The sequence below is a fragment of the Macaca thibetana genome, chromosome 1 (genome assembly GCF_024542745.1).
Source record: "Macaca thibetana thibetana isolate TM-01 chromosome 1, ASM2454274v1, whole genome shotgun sequence".
Taxonomy (NCBI): Eukaryota; Metazoa; Chordata; class Mammalia; order Primates; family Cercopithecidae; genus Macaca; species Macaca thibetana.
The window spans coordinates 66,398,735-66,417,286 of NC_065578.1; the positions used below are offsets into that span (position 1 = coordinate 66,398,735).

Here is an 18,552-nt window from a genome sequence, read left to right on the forward strand (position 1 = left end):
ATCCTCAGGAAACATAACCAAACCTCAATGCTTAAATACTTTACTATTTATCCTTTGGGGGTGGGAGTGGGGTAGAGAGACCATACAATTTCTTTGGAGGGCAAATAAGCAACTTTCACAGTTACAGGAAAAGGTTAGTTATTAATTTAAGCCAGAGGGAAAAAAGGCAGCAAAATAAACATTGTCTCTGTTAAAAAACAAAATTTCAGCAAATTTAGTTTTTAGATCTGATAGGTTTTTGTTTGTGATTCATGAATCGGCAGCATCTCATTCTATAAAATTAATCTGAGTATCCTGGAGGTGTTTAAGTTACTATAGTGATATGGACTGGCTTGTATAATTATGTACTTAGTTTTGGTTCTACTATTTGTTTCTACTACTATTATTTTTTTTTTTTGAGACGGAGTCTCGCTCTGTCACTCAGGCTGGAGTGCAGTGGCGCAGTCTCGGCTCACTGCAAGCTCCGCCTCCCGGGTTCACGCCATTCTCCTGCCTCAGCCTCCCGAGTAGCTGGGACTACAGGCGCCCGCCCCTGCGCCCGGCTAATTTTTTCTATTTTTAGTAGAGATGGGGTTTCACCATGGTCTCGATCTCCTGACCTTGTGATCCGCCCACCTCGGCCTCCCAAAGTGCTGGGATTACAGGCGTGAGCCACCACGCCCGGCCTGTTTCTACTATTATAACAGAACAGATGGTTTTTGTAAGGTAGGAACAAGAAATGACATTTTTATAAAACCTACCAGATTGGTTAACATTGTTACTTTGGGTTATTTTCCTTGTATGATTAAAGCGGAGGGGGTTTCCTTATCATCCCCACTCAGGTTGACTGGGCTCTTTCTACGTGGTTGCTTTGAATTTTCTGTTTTCAGGAAAAACTAGTCTGTGGGAGTTTTACCTGCTTCCTTAAAGTTTCAGCTTGATTATATGTCACTTAACAGGAGTGACTTTGTTTTGATTTGGTATGTGGGGGCCTAGTGCAGGAGCTCAGTCCAAAACAATGGCCTCCTATACATTTTCTTTAACACCACCTTCCGTGTGTTGCAGTTTGTATCACTGATTACTCCCAAGAGCCCTCTCAGTGTTGGCTGAGGGGCCTCTGTCTCCAAACCTAACACCAGGCAATGTAGAAGGTAAGAGAATGGACTTTGTTCCTCTTCCAGGACAGTCTAATAGAAATACATTCTCTGCTGATGGCTGCTTAGAAAGAACATCACTCTTTCCACTTATTTAACTTGTGAGTTGTAACTCCTTACATAGGCCTCTGGTTATGAGTGTAAAAATGTAACTGCCAGGTGAGAATTTACTCAAACCCCTGGATTCAAGCTGAATGTCTTCTTGAGCTCTACATTCTTAGCAAACAAAACTTCCTATTTAAGTAGGTCAAAAAAAGGTTTTTGAGGGTTTTGCGGCATTCTAGAAATCACATTGCTTTCACTGGACAACTTTGATCACAGGATATTTGTCATGTGAGATTTACTATGTCAACTTATCATCATTGCTTTGAACAAAATGATTATATGTATTTTTTTAGACTAGAGACAAATTGTAAAAGACAAGATAAATGAGTCATTGCTTTCCTTGAAAAGCTATCCAAATATATTTTAAAGTGCTGTGCTTTAATGTATAATTTGTGAAATATAAACCATATTATCACAATTTCCATTTTTAGCCACAATCCTAAAAACTTCTTAGATTCTTATCTAAGATTAAATGCACACATATTATGGGAAATTTGTTGTAATCAGACCATACCAATCATCGGATAAAATACAAGATGTCTTTATTCATTTAAAAATATCAAATTAAACCGTGCACAAATAGTCACGTTTCCACTTAATCATTTGTTTAAAATTTTTTTTTTTTTTTTTTTTTTTTTTTTTTTTTTTTGAGACGGAGTCTGGCTCTGTCGCCCAGGCTGGAGTGCAGTGGCGGGATCTCAGCTCACTGCAAGCTCCGCCTCCCGGGTTTACGCCATTCTCCTGCCTCAGCCTCCCGAGTAGCTGGGACTACAGGCGCCCGCCACCTCACCCGGCTAGTTTTTTGTATTTTTTAGTAGAGACAGGGTTTCACCGGGTTAGCCAGGATGGTCTCGATCTCCTGACCTCGTGATCCGCCCGTCTCGGCCTCCCAAAGTGCTGGAATTACAGGCTTGAGCCACCGCGCCCGGCCATTTGTTTAAAATTTTAAGTATCTTTGACTTTTTAAATTTTAACTTTCTTTGGCCTTCATTTACAATGATGAAAGCACATTTGTTATTCAATAAAAGCCTCTGAATATTTGTTTCTAGCATTGCCATTAAGTGTGATTACAGAACAATTAGGCTGGCCTGTGCCCTGCTTGAGTAAGAAATTGTAGAGTGATCTTTGCCAGAAGCATTGCATCTCTCTCCACTTTAATCCTTCTCATTATTATCTTAATTGAGACAATCAATTCATGGAATAAACTTTATTGAGTGGTTACTATGCACCAACAATGTGTTAAATGCTAGAAGTACAAAGAAGAAGAAATCACAGGCTGCTTTCAAGAAGCTCTCAGTAGAAAAGGATCCTTGGCTAGACTCTGAATTAACAAAAAACCTGGCCTGTGATTCCGGAGTATCCCAATAATAGGGGAAGGGTGGGATTGGCAGGAAAGAACAAAAACATAAGCCCCCTTTTGTACACCTCAGGGTGTTCTCTAGTATCTAGTTGTATAGCCAGGTTTTGTTCTTGGATATTGAATAACCTGGCAATGAGGCCTAACAACAACTTGATGTTATTTTCATAACCATACTCACAGGCCCATCTTAAATTGCTTCATATTAACAAATACTTATTTGCGTGTGTGTGTGTATAGTCATCTTTTTGATCTTTCGCAAAGTTAATTAACTACCAGACATTTGTAACCCCAAGAATTCACTTCACGTAGGATGCTGTGGTGTAACACAGCCCAAACGATCTGATGGCCAAATCAATGACACTCTCTATCTGAAACCAGAGGGAAAAGTAACTTCAGCACCAATCATTGTAATCAATGAGGGATCACAACTGAATCTCCAAAATGATTTAAATTTATGTTTCCACACCTACTTCATTTAAGGCTCAATTAAAACAAAGATTTATTTTACCCTACTTGGAACCCAGTTACCATTGTAACTCAATGCTACAAGTCACCAAAACGTTGTAAAGTACTTTTTAGTGTGTTCTTAGTGTTTGAAAATAGCTTTTTTGAAAAGGATATTAGACCTTCGATATATGAAAAGAGTTTTTTAATTGTAAAATCAAATTGCATTCAATATAGAGAGTTTTTAAAATGTAGACCAGCAAAAAAGAAATACCTATCATTCCCATAATCCTATAACTTTACTAGTAACCATAATCCCTCTTTAATAATTTGGAATATGTCTTTGAAATTTCAGACCCTCTGTTTCTCAATCTCTCGCTTAAATGAAACCACTAATTGAACCATTTTGCAACCTGCTTTTTTCACTTTGCCATATGATCATTACTTCATTAAATATACTTTTAATTCCTTCCAAAGGCCAAGTACTTAAATTGTCTTCTACAACATCGCTTTTGGATGTGTTTAGGACTGGATTGTAGTTTATTTAACCTTATTTTGGAAAATTGAGCTTGTTTACAATTTTTTCATTGTTATGAACAATACTTTAAGGGCACGTCCTTTAAGCCAAATATTTTATATATCTATGAACATTTCATTAAGGATGCATTCTTAGATGTATAATTGCTGAGTTGCAAAATATTACACCTGCTTTTACAGATTGTGGTATGTAAAGTGCTCTCTATAAAGGCTGTACCAACTTGTACTTCCACCAGAAGCATGTTAGAGGACTTCCATGAGTCCACTCCAACACTGTGTACTGTCATTTTTCAAAATCCTTGCTAATTTGATAGGTTTAAAGACATCTAGTACTGCCTTGATTTGCAGTGAGAATAAAATTTTTAATATATTTGTTTATTACTTTACAAGCAAAATTTTTGGTAAGCAATTTGCAGGTGAAGTGAAAGCAATATGTACTTAAGATAAATCTTTGGATGGAACTTCAGATGCCTAAATGTCTGTATTTTTATTCTTTATGAGCCTCTATCCTTCCACTTGTCTTGTCATTCTCTGAGCAGTCAAGTGTCCCAGCAGTATTTCACATGTAGGGATGAACTAAGAGAGCCACACCTGAAAAGTGAATATTTAATAAACACTCAATATTTCTACATTTTAAAAAATCTTAATCTTATTCACTATTGAATGATATAACTGAAAATTTTGGGTGTCATTCGATAGTTGTTGGAGTTTCATAGGCGTTAGAGGCCCTAAAAAGTCAATGTCATCAGAACTCTCTCATCTTTTCCTGTCTGCTAGGTATTGTTTTCCCCTGTGTTGGCTTCGTTCTTACATAGACTAAAGACTGTGAAAAAGCCTGTTTCACAATGACAGCAAGATGGCCACCAGCAACTTACAGCTCACATGCTACTCAGAGATAGCAGTTTCAGGAGCACAGAGTGTGCTTCTTTTACAATGGTTTAGAAAAAGTGCCTTGGAGAATTCTGATTGGTTCATTATGAGTCATATGTTCATTCCCAAGGGAAATTCTCGTATTAGTCAGCCTACCTCAAAGGCACACTTCTGTGGAGAGCTTCTTGATTGACAGGCCTTGGGGTAGGGGTGGGGGTGAGATTGGAGTGAGGGGCTGGAGGGGATGTCAGTTCTCAAGAGGGAAAGATGCTAGCCAACGAAAAATAAAAATGTTCCCCATAATATGGCCACCTGGAGAAAGAGCTGGGCAGGAATAGGGGTGGGATGAGTTGAGTGGAGTGACAGGAAAAGAGCCTTGAAATAGAATTGTGTGAATACCAAACTTTCAAAAAACCTTGTTGTGGTGGTGGTAAAATACATAACATAAAATGTACCATTTTTACCATGGTTAAGTATACAGTTCAGTGGCACTAAGTACATTTACACTGTTGTACAACCATCACCACCATTTATCTCCAGAACCCTCTTATTGCAAGCGGAAACTCTGTATCCTTTAAACAAATATCCACTTCCTTCTCCTCCAAGCCACAGCAACTGCCATTCTACTTTCTACGAGCTTGACTATTCCGGATACCTTGTGTAAGGGGAATCGTGCAATATTTGTCCTTTAGGGTCTGGCTTACTTCGCTTAATATAATGTCTTCAAGTTTCATCTACATGGTAGCATGTGTTAAAGTTTCCTTCTTTTTTAAGGCTGAATAATATTTTATTGCATGTATGAACACTAAACTTTTAAAATGAGTAGTGGAAAATGTGCAAGAGAAGAAGATAGTCTGCCAGAGTAGTAGAAGAAAACTACAAAGAACCCATTTGCAAGAGCCAGAAGCAAAGAGGTTTCTTTTCTTGTCTTGTTTTTGAGACAAGGTCTCACTGTGTCACCCAATCTGGAGTGCAGTGTGTTGATCATAGCTTACTGCAGCCTCAAACTCCTAAGCTCCAGGGATCCCTCCAGTCTCAGCCCCCCAGTTAGCTGAGACTACTGGGTGAGCCACCACATGCACCTTTAAAACAGACAGCTTTCAAGGAGGGAGTGAGCAAAATATGAAATGCTGCAGAGATTTTCTGTGGACTTTTATTTTAATTACAAAATAGATGAAAAGGAACAAATAGCCTTCTTCCTTATAAAAAATTTTCAGTGACAAATGACAAGAGATGGGGTCTGTTGAAGAGAAAGTCATCGAAGACCTTAGCAACAATGGTGGAATTGTGGAAGCTGAATCCTGATTGTTTTGGGTTCAAAAGCATATGGGAAATGAAGAATAATAGGCTCTTTAAAAGTGTTTAGCTGTTAAGAAAAAGAGAAAGATACAGGAGTAGCTGGGGGAGACTGAATTTAGAATAATATAGTCAAGTATAAGAAGAAGAGGAATGGATACTTGATGGTAAAGTGGGTTGCAAGGTAAGGTAGTAGGGATGGAATGAGGAGCAGGGAGGTGCTGAGTGCTAATTGACCTGATTTTCAAATAAAATTGTCAGTTTCTCAACTGACTACTTTATAGAGAACTTCATATTTCTTATGGCAGCTCCTAAGTGATATGTTTTGTTGCAGATCCGCCAGATGTTCCTGATGAGGTAACCTGTGTCATTTATGAATATTCAGGCAACATGACTTGCACCTGGAATGCTGGGAAGCTCACCTACGTAGACACAAAATACGTGGTGCATGTGAAGAGGTAGGTCCCTTCCTCACGGCTTCATATAAGCGGTTCCACCCTGGTTCAGCCAGAGCTCTGCCTCCACCAGAGATCCAAGAAATCAGCCTCAAACATTAAATATGTACCCTGATTTATCCCTAATTTCCTACTTATGATCAGTGAACCTACCAATGCCCTTTTCAGGCCATTAATATTTTCACTCTGGCAGGAAAGTATTCTATGATCTTTCAACCCTTTTTATTCATTTGTAGGTAATTGGTAGCAGGGGCCTAATGGTGGTACAGCCCAGCACAGTTTTAAATCATTGCTTAGGATGGGCACAGTGGCTCACACCTGTAATCCCAACACTTTGGGAGGCCGAGGTGGGCGAATAACCTGAGGTCAAGAGTTTGAGACCAGCCTGGCCAACATGGTGAAACCTGGTTTCTACTAAAAATACAAAAATTAGCCTGGCATTGTGGCGGGCACCTGTAATTCCAGCTGCTCGGGAGGCTGAGGCAGGAGAATAGCTTGAACCTGGGAGGCAGAAGTTGCAGTGAGCCAAGACTGTGCCACTGCACTCCAGCCTGGGTGACAGAACAAGACTCCATCTCAAAAAATAAAATAAATAAAATAAAATAAAATAAAATAAATTATTGCTTAAATACCTGCTCTATTCTTCTTCTAGGGTTTCAACAACTTAATTTCCCCGAATTGCTATGATTTTTAATCTTTAAATGGGCCTAAAAATAAAACCTAAATACACAAGTTTGTTCTAATTCATTATGTAGAATTTGGCTTTTAAAGTGTGTATAATCATGCCACATTACCACTAAATTCATGGAAGCTCTTAATTGTTAATCCTGACCCTCAAATCTTAAATTCAGTGTCTGTGTAGCTGATCAACTTTCCTGTTTGTCTCATACTAAGGGGGTTTTCAGGACAAAGGATTTTCAGTTTTAAAACCTGGAAAGTTGTGGGCAAACCAGGACAAGTTGCTCACCTTATTCGTGTTTCTTGTTTTGTTTAGTTTATTAAAAAATAAAATTCCAGGCCAGGCATAATAGCTCATGCCTGTAATCCCAGCACTTTGGGAGACTAAGGCTGGTCAGGAGTTTGAGACCAGCCTGGCCAACATGGCGAAACTCCATCTCTACTAAAAATACAAAAATTAGCTGGGCATGGTGGTAGGTGCCTGTAATCCCAGTTACTCAGGAGGCTGAGGCAGGGAGAATTGCTTGAACCCAGGAGGCAGAGGTTGCAGTGAGCTGAGATCATGCCACTGCACTCCAGCCTGGGCAAAAGAGCGAGACTCTGTCTCAAAAATAGTAATAAATAAAATAATTTAAAATGCCAGCTGGGCGCGGTGGCTCATGCCTGTAATCCCAGCACTTTGGGAGGCTGAGGCGGGTGGATCACCTGAGATCAGGAATTCAAGACCAGCCTGACTAACATGGTGAAACACTGTCTCTGCTAAAAATGCAAAAATTAGCCGGGTGTGGTGGCACACACTTGTAATCCCAGCTACTCGGGAGGCTGAAACAGGAGAATCGCTTGAACCCGGGAGGTGGAGTTTGCAGTGACCCTAGATCGCGCCATTGCACTCCAGCCTGGGCAACAAGAGGGAAACTCCATCTCAAAATAAAATAAAATAAAATAAAATAAAATAAAATAAAATAAAATGCCTTCTGTGGTGTTTTTGAAGTACACTTTTTTTTCTGTCAGTAATTCTTAAACATTTCACAAACTATGTTTTAAAGCATTTATTGGACCCTTACTGTTTGCCAAGCACTGGGCCAAGAGCTTTATAAATGCTGCCTAATTTAATACCTATACAACCATGTGAAGCACTGGGATCCTACAAATGCTTGTGTCCTCCTAAAATTCATATGTTGAAACAAACCCCCAATGCAAGAGTAACAGGAGTTGGGGCCTTTGAAGTGAGATTAGTTCATGAGGGTGAAGCCCTCATGGATGGAATTATTGCCCTTCCATAAGAGGCCTGAAAGAGAGCTTCTTTGCCCTTCTACCCTGTGAGGACACAGCCAGAAGGTGCTATCTATAAAGCAGAGAGTGAGCCCTCACCAGACACTGAATCTGCGGATGCCTTGATCTTGGACTTCCAAGCCTCCAGAACTGTAAACAATAAATTTCTGTTGTTTATAAATTACCTAGTCTAAGGAATTTGTATAGCAGCTGAAAGAGACTAAGACAGATGCATGCAATTATTTTTCCCATTTGTATAGACAAGGGAACTGAGACTTAGTGAGGTCAGGTATGTATCCAGGACCACACAGTTGCAGAGAAGGAGAGGTGGAATTTGAACAGAGGTTGCCTGACTGTCTTCTTAACTTATTTTCTGCCGAAGGCATGTGGAGGTCCAGATCGCGGGGCATCTTTAAAATATTCTGTTCAGTTCTCATCATTATGGAACAGAATAACCTTCTTTTTAAAAAAGTAATCTTTTTATTTATTTATAGGGTGTTTGTTTTCTGTTTGTTTGTTTGTTTTGTTTTTGTTTTTTGAGTCAGGGTCTCTGTTACCCAGGCTGGAGTGCAGTGGTGCAATCTTAGCTCACTGTAACCTCTGCCTCCTGGGTTCAAACAATTCTCCCAGTCACCAAACCTGGTCTGTATTGAAGAGAATAACCTAATCTTGCTCTCTCTCTCTCCACCTGTTGGATACTCAGAATAATTTTGATTAAGTGAAACGTAAAAAGAAATACCTCTTCATTCAAGAAAGTGCATGTAGAAACTAGACAGATTTAATGAACACATTACTAGACCTGGAGTTACCAGCTGCATGCCATGGGCAAGAGGCATACACCTTTCATTCTGAACAGGAGTTAAACAGAGGCATATTCCAGTACCGAAGAGATGATGAAAACTCTGATATCAGGGATGAGTAGAGTTGATGGATCAGATGCAATATGCTAAGTACTGTGCTCTGTACTTCATGTGCATGACATCTTCAATTCTCAACCTTGTGAGGGAACGATTGTTATTGTTCCCATCTTACAGATGGCTTGGGGAGCTCACATTACCTCTCCAAAGTCACTTGACTAAGAAGTAAAGGAGCAGGGATTTTCACGGGGATCTCTCTGGCTAAACCATTGGAGACTAAACCTCTACCCCTTGCCTGTAGGGTAAAGTAGAAAAGCCACGAGAGCGAGACAACTAGAGTCTCATTGCTAAGTCAACTTTAGGAATTTGAAGGTGAGGGCAGTATGGCAGCACCCTTGCACTTCAAGCTCACAGAAAAACCAGGCAGTGCCAGACTGACAGAGAGCCTAGTATCTTGAGGATATTCACTATCTCCCCGAACCTGGAAGGATCTCCTGAACTGCTGATCCGGGTTGTTTGGTTAATTCATTCTTCCTTTGTTTTTAATATAACACTTTATTAAGTGTAGTTCATCTACCATACAATTCTCCTTATTTAAAGTATATCATTCCTTGAGTTTTAGCACCCATCACTACAATCAATATTGAACATTTTCATCATGCCCAAAAAATCACATCCACCCATCACTACAATCAATATTAAACATTTTCATCACGCCAAAAAAAACACATCCATTAGCAGTCACTTCCTATTTCCCCTCAATCTTCCCAGTCCATGGCAACCACTATCTGCTTTCTGTCTCTGTGGATTTGCCTACACTGGACACTTCATATAAAAGGAATCATATAACATGTGGTCTTTTGTGACTGGCTTCTTTCATTTAGCATAATGTTTTCAAGGTTATCTATGGTGTAACATGTATCAGTACTTTATTCCTTTCTTTTTTTCTTTTTTTTGAGATGAAGTCTTACTCTGTTGCCCAGGCTGGAGTGCAATGGTATGATCTCGGCTCACTACAACCTCTGCCTCCTGGGTTCAAGTGTCTCAGCCTCCTGAGTAGCCGGGATTATAGGTGCACACCACCACTCCCGACTAATTTTTTTTGTATTTTAGTACAGACGGGATTTCACCATGTTGCCCAGACTGGTATGGAACTCCTGAGCTTAGGCAACCCTCCCGCCTTGGCCTCCCTTAAGTGCTAGGATTACAGGCGTGAATCACCGCGCCTGGCCCTTTATTCCTTTTTTAAATAATGTTCTATTATTTGGAACACATTTTATTTATTTATTCCTTGGTTGATGAACTTTTTGGTTGTTTCCACTTTTCGACTATTATGAATTATGCTTCTATTAATATTTGTGTACAAGTTTTGTGTAGACATATTTTTATTTCTCTTGGGCATATATTTAGGAATAGAATTCCTGGGTCTCTTGGTAACTCTATGTTTAATCTTTTGTTCAACTGCTATCATGTTTTCCAAAGCAGTCACACATTTTACATTCCCACCAACAGTGTATAAGGGTTCCAGTATTTCCACATTCTTGCCAACCTTTGTTTTTATCTTGGTTATTGCCACCCTAGTGGGTGTGGGCTAATTCTTTCAAGCCTGACTTACCTGCATTCTGAGGTTCCTGATAGTAAAACTGCATTGCAAATTCCGGATAGATGAATCACAATTTGAAAAAATATATTTGTTTGATACAATTTTAAACTTGCTAACCCCCACCTAATTTCTATTTAGTATCATAAAAATATTTTCTGAATATTTTATAAAACTATGTATTATATATTTCTTTTAAAATCCTTTAATGCATTCAAAATTATATATGTTTAAATTTATTTACACATGATGTTTGAGGAACACATTCACTTTATAAAGTAAGGAATATTTGTAGTAGTTATGAGTACTAAGATTGTTCTCAGTACTCAAAAAGTCACTCTGAAAGTATTAAGAATAAGTTTACTAAAGAGAATGCTTTCAGAAATATTCATTGCAAAGAGCATGAGCTTTAGAGTTTTAGATTTAATTTCCAGTTCTGAAACTTATCAGTCAGGTGTCTTTTATGATACAAATATCAGAAAACTCAAGTGCAGGCCAGGCACAGTGGCGCTTACTTGTAATCCTAGCACTTTGGGAGCCTGAGGCAGATGGATCACTTGAGGTCAAGAGTTCAAGACCAGCCTGGCCAATATGGTGAAACCCCATCTCTACTAAAAATACAAAAATTAGCAGAGCATGGTGGCATATGCCTGTAATCCCAGCTACTCAGGAGGCTAAGGCAGGAGAATCTCTTGAACCTGGGAGGTGAAGGTTGCAGTGAGCCAAGTTCATGCCATTGCACTCCAGCCTGGGCTACAGAGTGAGACTCCATCTCAAAACAAACAAAAAGAAACAAAAACAAAAAAACTACTCAAGTCCAGTCACTTAAATAGACATGGCCTTATTTATATCAGGTCACAATTACATGTAATAACAGGTGGCATGATAATTCAGTAATACCCCAGGGATCTAGGCTCTTTTCCTCTTTCTACTCTGCGATATGCAGCGTGTTGACCTTAATCTTCAGATGCTGTATCTCCAGGCTTCTCATCCAAGTTCCAGGCAGGAAAAGTGGTAAAGAGCAAAGGAGTTCCTCCTGTGAACTTCCACCTACATTGAGTTGACCACAACGGTGTCACATGTCTACTCTGTCTGGATGGGAACCTGGCAGAAGGGCATTGTAAATGGAGTTTGGTACCGTCATCCAACAGTATTAGCCATAGTTGCTAGCTGTGTAATCTTAGAAAAGTTATTTAGCCTCGCTGAGCCTCAGCCTCCTGTGAAATGAAGATAATTAATACCACAAAGCTTATAAAAAAGCAAATTATAGGAAGTGACTTGCATATAGGAAACACTTACAATTAAGTACAACACAAAATGGTGTCTTAGTCCATTCAGGTGACTATAACAAAATACCTAGACTGGGTAGTTTGTAAACAACAGAAATTTATTGCTCACAGTTCTGGAGGCTAGGAAGTCCCAGATCAAGTGTCAACAGATTTTGAGGGTCTGTTCCTCTTAGATGGTGACTTCTATATGTTCTCACATAGTAGAAGGGGCCAGGCAGCTCCCTTCAACCTCTTTTATAGGGACATTAAATTGATTCATGAAGGTAGAGCCCTCATGACTCACCCACTTTCTAAAGGCCCTACCTCTTAGTACTATTACATTGGGGTTTAAGTTTCAACATGCAAATTTTGAGGGTACACTAATATTCAGACTATAGCAAAGGATATTATAATATTATGGCCCAAGGGAAACCTGACTGATTTGATTGAGGGAAATATTAATGTAAAGCCATAAAAATTATTATTTATAGGATATTATAGATAATTTTATTCATATATTTTTAAGTAATACAATAATTTTGGAAAAATCTAGAAAGAGATGTTGCATGTGCTCTAATAAGAAAGACTTATCTTTTATATGTCAATAGTACATTTATTCATTCAAACTAGAATGTAGGCTTAATGTGGGCAAGGATTTTTGTTTGATTTGTTCATTGCTGTATTGATTGAGCCTAGAATGGGGCCTGACACATAGTAAATGCTCAATAAATATTTGTTGAGTAATTATTCTACTTGATAACTAGAAATAGACATTTCCTGCATCTCCCTCTCATTGTCTAGTTAAGTAATAATATAAGGTCATATATATTTTAAGATTTATTTCTCCCACCTTCTTTCTTAAAATCCAACAATAAACTATAGCCAAACTCTGATAAACCTAACCAAGTTCTGAATTGATGGAGGCCAGATTAATGGGATTTTATTACATTTTAAAGGGGACATAAAAGATATAAAAGGTTAGCATAAAAAGGACGTTCTCCTCTAGTAAAGTCAAAGGACTAACTTCCATAAATATAGACAGGTCAGAAAAGGAAACAGATACCTATTTATCTAATGATTAATTACAAACAAACTAATGAGTTGAAAAAAATTAGAGAAGAGGGCTGGGCGCAGTGGCTCATGCCTGTAATCCCAGCACTTTGGGAGGCTGAGGTAGGTGGATCACTTGAGCTCAGGAGTTTGAGACCAGCCTGGGCAACATGGTGAAAAATACAAAAAATACAAAAATTTCTACAAAAAGATAAAAAATTAGCCAGGTGTGGTGGCGGGTGCCTGGAGTCCAAACTACTTGGGAGGATGGCTTGAATCCAGGAGGCAGAGGTTGCAGTGAGCCACTGTATTCCAGTCTGGTTGGCTTAGCCAGACCCTGTCTCAAAAAAAAAAACAAAAAAACAAAAAAAGAGACAGAGAGAGAGAAAGAAAGAAAGAAAGAAAGAAAGAAAGAAAGAAAGAAAGAAAGAAAGAAAGAAAGAAAGAAAGAGAGACAGAAAGAAAGAAAGGAAGGAAGGAAGGAAGGAAGGAAGGAAGGAAGAAAGAAAGAAAGAAAGAAAGAAAGAAAGAAAGAAAGAAAGAAAGAAAGAAAGAAAGAGAAAGAAAGAAAAGAGAAAAGAAAAGAAAAGAGCAAGTCAATTTCTCTAACTGCCAAAAAATCTTTCCCTCCAGGAGAAAGCTGACTTATAATGAATGTTGTGGTTGAGGTAGTATTAGGTTTAAAGGAGCTCTTCTAAATGTTCAGTTATTAGGGTATTTTCCACGTTGGCAACTAGGTAGAGATCAGCATGTGCAAGGTTTCACTTCTAACTCATGTGGTTCAGTTTTCCAGTAAAATCACATGTACAGAGAAGCTTTTTACCTGAGACCACCTACTCGTTTCTCCAGTTGCAGAAAGGCAGTGTTTCCCCTATGGCAACATAGGTGCCATCAGGGGCCTCCTCCTGTTGGGGTGAAGTTGTGAAGTAGAATTTTGTCTGTTTTGCTTCATCTTCCCAGCACCTTTGTGGTGGCATGGCCAGACAGAGCCTCGTAGCTGTTCACATATTTTCTTTTACCTCCTGTATTTTGCTGTTTCAAAGGGTAGTGATAGGAAAAAAAATTAAAAATAACCTGTGCTAATAACCATCTCCCTACTGTAGTCCCACTATCTTCAGCAATTTCGTGTAAATATATTTTTTCTTTATCTTGGAAACACTGGTAATGTCTGTCTCAGTGCATTCTACTCCATAGATATTTGTTGAATAAAAATGCATGAATGACAGCCCTGCATTCTGTCCCATTCAAGTCATCTTAGCAAATATTTATTTAGCATTTGATGGTTTCCTGGAATTGTGTTAAACTCTAGATATTAAAAAAAAAAAAGACAGCATCTCTGTGCATGACAAGCTCATAAACAGTTTAGAATAACACCAATTTTGGGATTTTTCAGGCACCATGGAAGACCAATAAGGCAAATATTTTTAGATGTGATATCATTTTAGAGTCCTTAAATTCAGCGGCCTCCTCTGCCGATTCATAAGGCCTGTTTGTTTTTGCCACATCTTCTTCTCTACATGCGTATTTTTAATAACCAGAAAGAGTTCTTAGGTGTGATTCCAAATATTATTTTTAAGGCTATGTTAAGTTTCAGTAATTCCTTTAGGACTCAAAATGCAGTTTATATTTTAGAATTCATTTCCTCACTGATTGTGAGCCCAGAGAGCTAATTGCGGCTGGAGACAAACACAACCTTGCTGACTGATACTGCTTTATATTCATGACCACTAACCTCAGCTGAGCCGGGAGAGCCACACAGTAGTCCTACTACATTTCACTAGCCAAGTCACTGTCTTGCTAAGCCAGGTCATTACTTCATTACTTTTTCTCTCATCTCTCCTCTCCAGTATCTTCCCTTCCTCATTCTCTATTGAAGGCCTGCTTCCTATTTTCCTGAGAAAACAGAAGCAATGAGAAATACCACAGCCTCCCCCATTGACTAATGCGTTGACATCTGTACCCGTATGCTTGATCTTTCCTGCTATTGCTATGGATGAATTACCATTGCCCTAAGGTCCACTCTCCTCTAGGGTACTAGATCGTATCCTGCCTGCCTACTGGAGGACACTGCTCCAAAACTTTCCTCTCTTCCTTCTGCATTGTCATTGTCTCTGTCTTTACTAGATCATTCCCATCAGCTTTTAAGCATGCTGTAGCCTTTGCCCTTTTGAAAAATATAACCCTCCCTTGGTCCCTGTCCTCTACCACCCAATTTCTGTTTGTTTTTTTTTTTTGCGAAAAAAATCAAAAAGTTGTCTGTACTGTCTGTCTGTATCTTCCCTCTTCTCTCTTTTATCCAGTTTAGTCATGTTTTGTGTCCTCACCACTCCACTGAAACAGCTCCTATCAGAGTCACTGATGATTTCCCCATTGCCAGATTGAATGGTTAATCTCAGTCTTTATCTTTCTTATCAGAAACATTTACTCTCCTAGCATTTAATGTAGCTCTTCACTTCCTTCTTTCGGCTTCCAGGACAGGACTCCCTTTTGCTGCTCCTCCCACCTTCCAGGAAGCTTTATCTCAGTCTCTTTTGCTGATTCCTCTTCATTTCAGATAAATTCGTAGTGACCCAGAGCTCTATATTTTGTCAGCCTAAAAAAAGACACTAGGGAAAATTATCTCCAAATATGTTGCATTTACCTGAGAATATAAATAAGGATTATAATACAGAATGCATGACATGGCAAGGCAGTAGTGCATTTGGTGAGGGAAAGGATAAAGGGAACCTTTTATTACCAAAAAGGGATATCTGTGAGCTGTTTAGAAACAGAGTTCATTGGTTGCAGAGGCTCAAAGCCAGAGTGATTGTCAGTTAATTAGTGGAGATGTTTTACTGGGTAAGCGGTCTTCCAAAAACGTCTTATCTGGATTACTGCAGTCCTAAAGAATGTCTAGTGATAAACCTTATCAAAGCAGGGGATGAATGAAAGGTTTTTAGAAAGTCCTTGGAAACAGTTCTTATCTCAGACATGTAAGCATGGGCCTCCTCTCCTTCAGGCCTTTCCTGCCCTATTTTGTCTGGGTCTGATAAAAGTGATTTCATCCTGGTATGTGCAACTTTCACACCTCAGACCTCTTATTATCTCTATCTACAGTCATTTCCTAAAGGATAGTCTTCAAATTTATGGTGTAAAACTCCCCAATGTATATCTCTGTCTGAATATCTCCACCGAATACAGCTGCCGTGTTTCTAACCTGTCATTCAAGGTATCTTGAAGTTAACATTTTCAAAACCAAACACCCAGTTTTCCTCTCTCCAGACTTGCATTTCCCATTTCAGTAAATGGCAACTCTATCGTTTGCATTATTCAGGTCAAAATCAGGTATGTCCTCCTGGATTCCTCTCTATTATGCCCGTCATCTAATTGATCAACAAAACCTTCTGGCTCTATCTTGTAAAATGACCTCACCACCTACACTGAAATCCAAGTCACATCATCGTTCACTTGGGAGTACAAGAACTTTCTAACTGGTCAACTCGCTTCCTCCAGAATCGCTTACTCATAAGTTTTCACAGTAATCCTTTTCACATGCACCTCAGGCCACGTCACCCTTCTGCTCAGAACCTCCCATTTCACTCAGAGATCAAAGCCAGAGCCCCTCAAGGACTCTTTGTGACCTTACAAGTCTTCTAAACTTTCCCCTCTTCCAGAACTCTCTGATTTCATCTTTAATCCCTTTCCTAGTAAAACCTCACTGACCTCTTTGCTGCTCTTTGAACAGGCCAAGCAATGTCCTACCTCAGGGCCTTTGCACGTTACCCAGAATGCTCTTCCTCCAGAGAGCCGCAGGGTTCTTTATTGCCTTAATGTCACCCTCTCAGATAAGACTTCCCTCATCTCTCTAAAAAACAAAAACCAAAAAACCCGCCCTTACTCTCAGAACTGCCTAACCTTTCTACTCCACTTTATTTTTCTTCTGAACATTTCTCACCATACATAGATCAGATTCTATATTTATTTGTTTCCACCAAAATGTGTGCTCCATGACAGTTGGGACTTTATTTGTTTTGTTCGTTGTAGCCCCGATATCTAAAAATATACTTGGAATATAGTCAATATTAAGTAAATATTTATTGAATGAGTGATCAAATGAATGAAAGACACTATTTACCGTTATCAAGATAAATCTGTAATGTTTATTGAAAATCTGTAAATTACAACTACATCTAGGTGCTCAGGGAACATCAGAAAAATATGCATTATACTAACTCCCTTCAACAAATCATCTGTCATGTATTAGCCCATGAAAAAAAGAAATAGAAATAAGATATTTTAAAACTTTGTAATATACAGTTCTGTAAACGAGGAAAAACCAAAGTGTTTTTCTCCTTTCTACTCTCAACAGCACTTCTGACACCAGATGTGGGAAGATTTTCCCCACACACCAATCATTTCTCCTGCAGACATCAGCTAGATGTCCTCTAATTTAATTCAATTCTGACTCTATCTACCTGGAGGTAGCATCAGATCCCACAGGCTAAAGGCTTAGTCCCACAAGAGTCAACCCTATCTTAAATGCCAATCACAAGCCCTGGGTCATGACCTGTGCATTTGACCAACTGGCTAAAAATCGGGATTTCCACGATACACTCCTCAGGTTTGATTAACTTGCTAGAGTGTTTCATAGAACTCAGGAAAACACTTTACTTATATTTATCAATTTATTATAAAGGATATTACAAAGGCTACAGATGAACAGCCAGATGCAGGAGATGCATGGGGCAAGGCATGCGGGCACGCCACCCTGCAGGCATCCTCATGTGTTCAGATATCTGGAAGCTCCCTGAACCCAGTCCTTTTGGGTTCTTATGGAGGTTTCATTACATAAGCATGACTTATCATATCATTGGCCATTGGTGATCTACTCAACATTCAGCTCTTCTCTCTTCCGAGGATATGGGGGTGGGTGAAAGGGTGAGGGAGTTGGGGGGACTGAAAGTTTCAATCTTCTCATCACATTGTTGGTTCCCCTGGCAACCAGCCCCTACCCTGAGCCTCTCCAGGAGCCCCCAGCCATCAGTCATCTCATTAGCACTTTGGAGATTCCAAGGGTTTTAGGAGCTGTGTGCTGGGAACCAGACAGAGACCAAATATATATTTCTTATTATGTCACAATATCACAAGTTCTATATAAAAATAACCCTAAGGTGTAATTAGTCATTATTATCGGATTCTTCAATTAAAACAGTGCTTTGTGGTCTAGGTGCTAATATGGGGTAGACTTTAAGAGCAGAATTAAATTACTTAGTAACTATGGTTACTGTCAGTTTGAAAATACATTTCCATTTTGACTTGTGGTCTCAGTATGTGTGGTAAAAGAATTAGCCACAAACCAATGAAGAACATACAATGTGGTTTTCTCTAACTGGAAAATATTCAAAGATGTCCTACTTACTACTTACACAGAGTTGCCATTTCCTTGTTTTCACATTTGAATTCTGACTTAGCATGAGGTTAACATACCTTATAACAAGTTCTCTGTTAAGGTATTTACATTTCATCTTATTTCAGAAAGAATGTAAAGTAACTATGTAAACGTCTTGATTTAATGGCATAAGTTAACTTAAGATACAGTGATACAAGAGAAATTTCACTGATAAGAAATATAGCAATTTTAAAAGTTT

The 18,552-nt window shown here is 39.0% G+C and overlaps 1 protein-coding gene across 1 annotated transcript in view; it reads left to right on the plus strand.

The window, feature by feature from the left end:
- The window catches only part of IL23R (interleukin 23 receptor), an 86,406-nt gene that overhangs the window by 4,676 nt on the left and 63,178 nt on the right, over window positions 1-18,552 (plus strand). Inside the window, exon 4 of the mRNA XM_050763863.1 lies at window positions 6,080-6,203. Within this exon, the coding sequence (XP_050619820.1) occupies window positions 6,080-6,203 (124 nt within the window). The remainder of the gene's footprint in view (window positions 1-6,079; window positions 6,204-18,552) is intronic.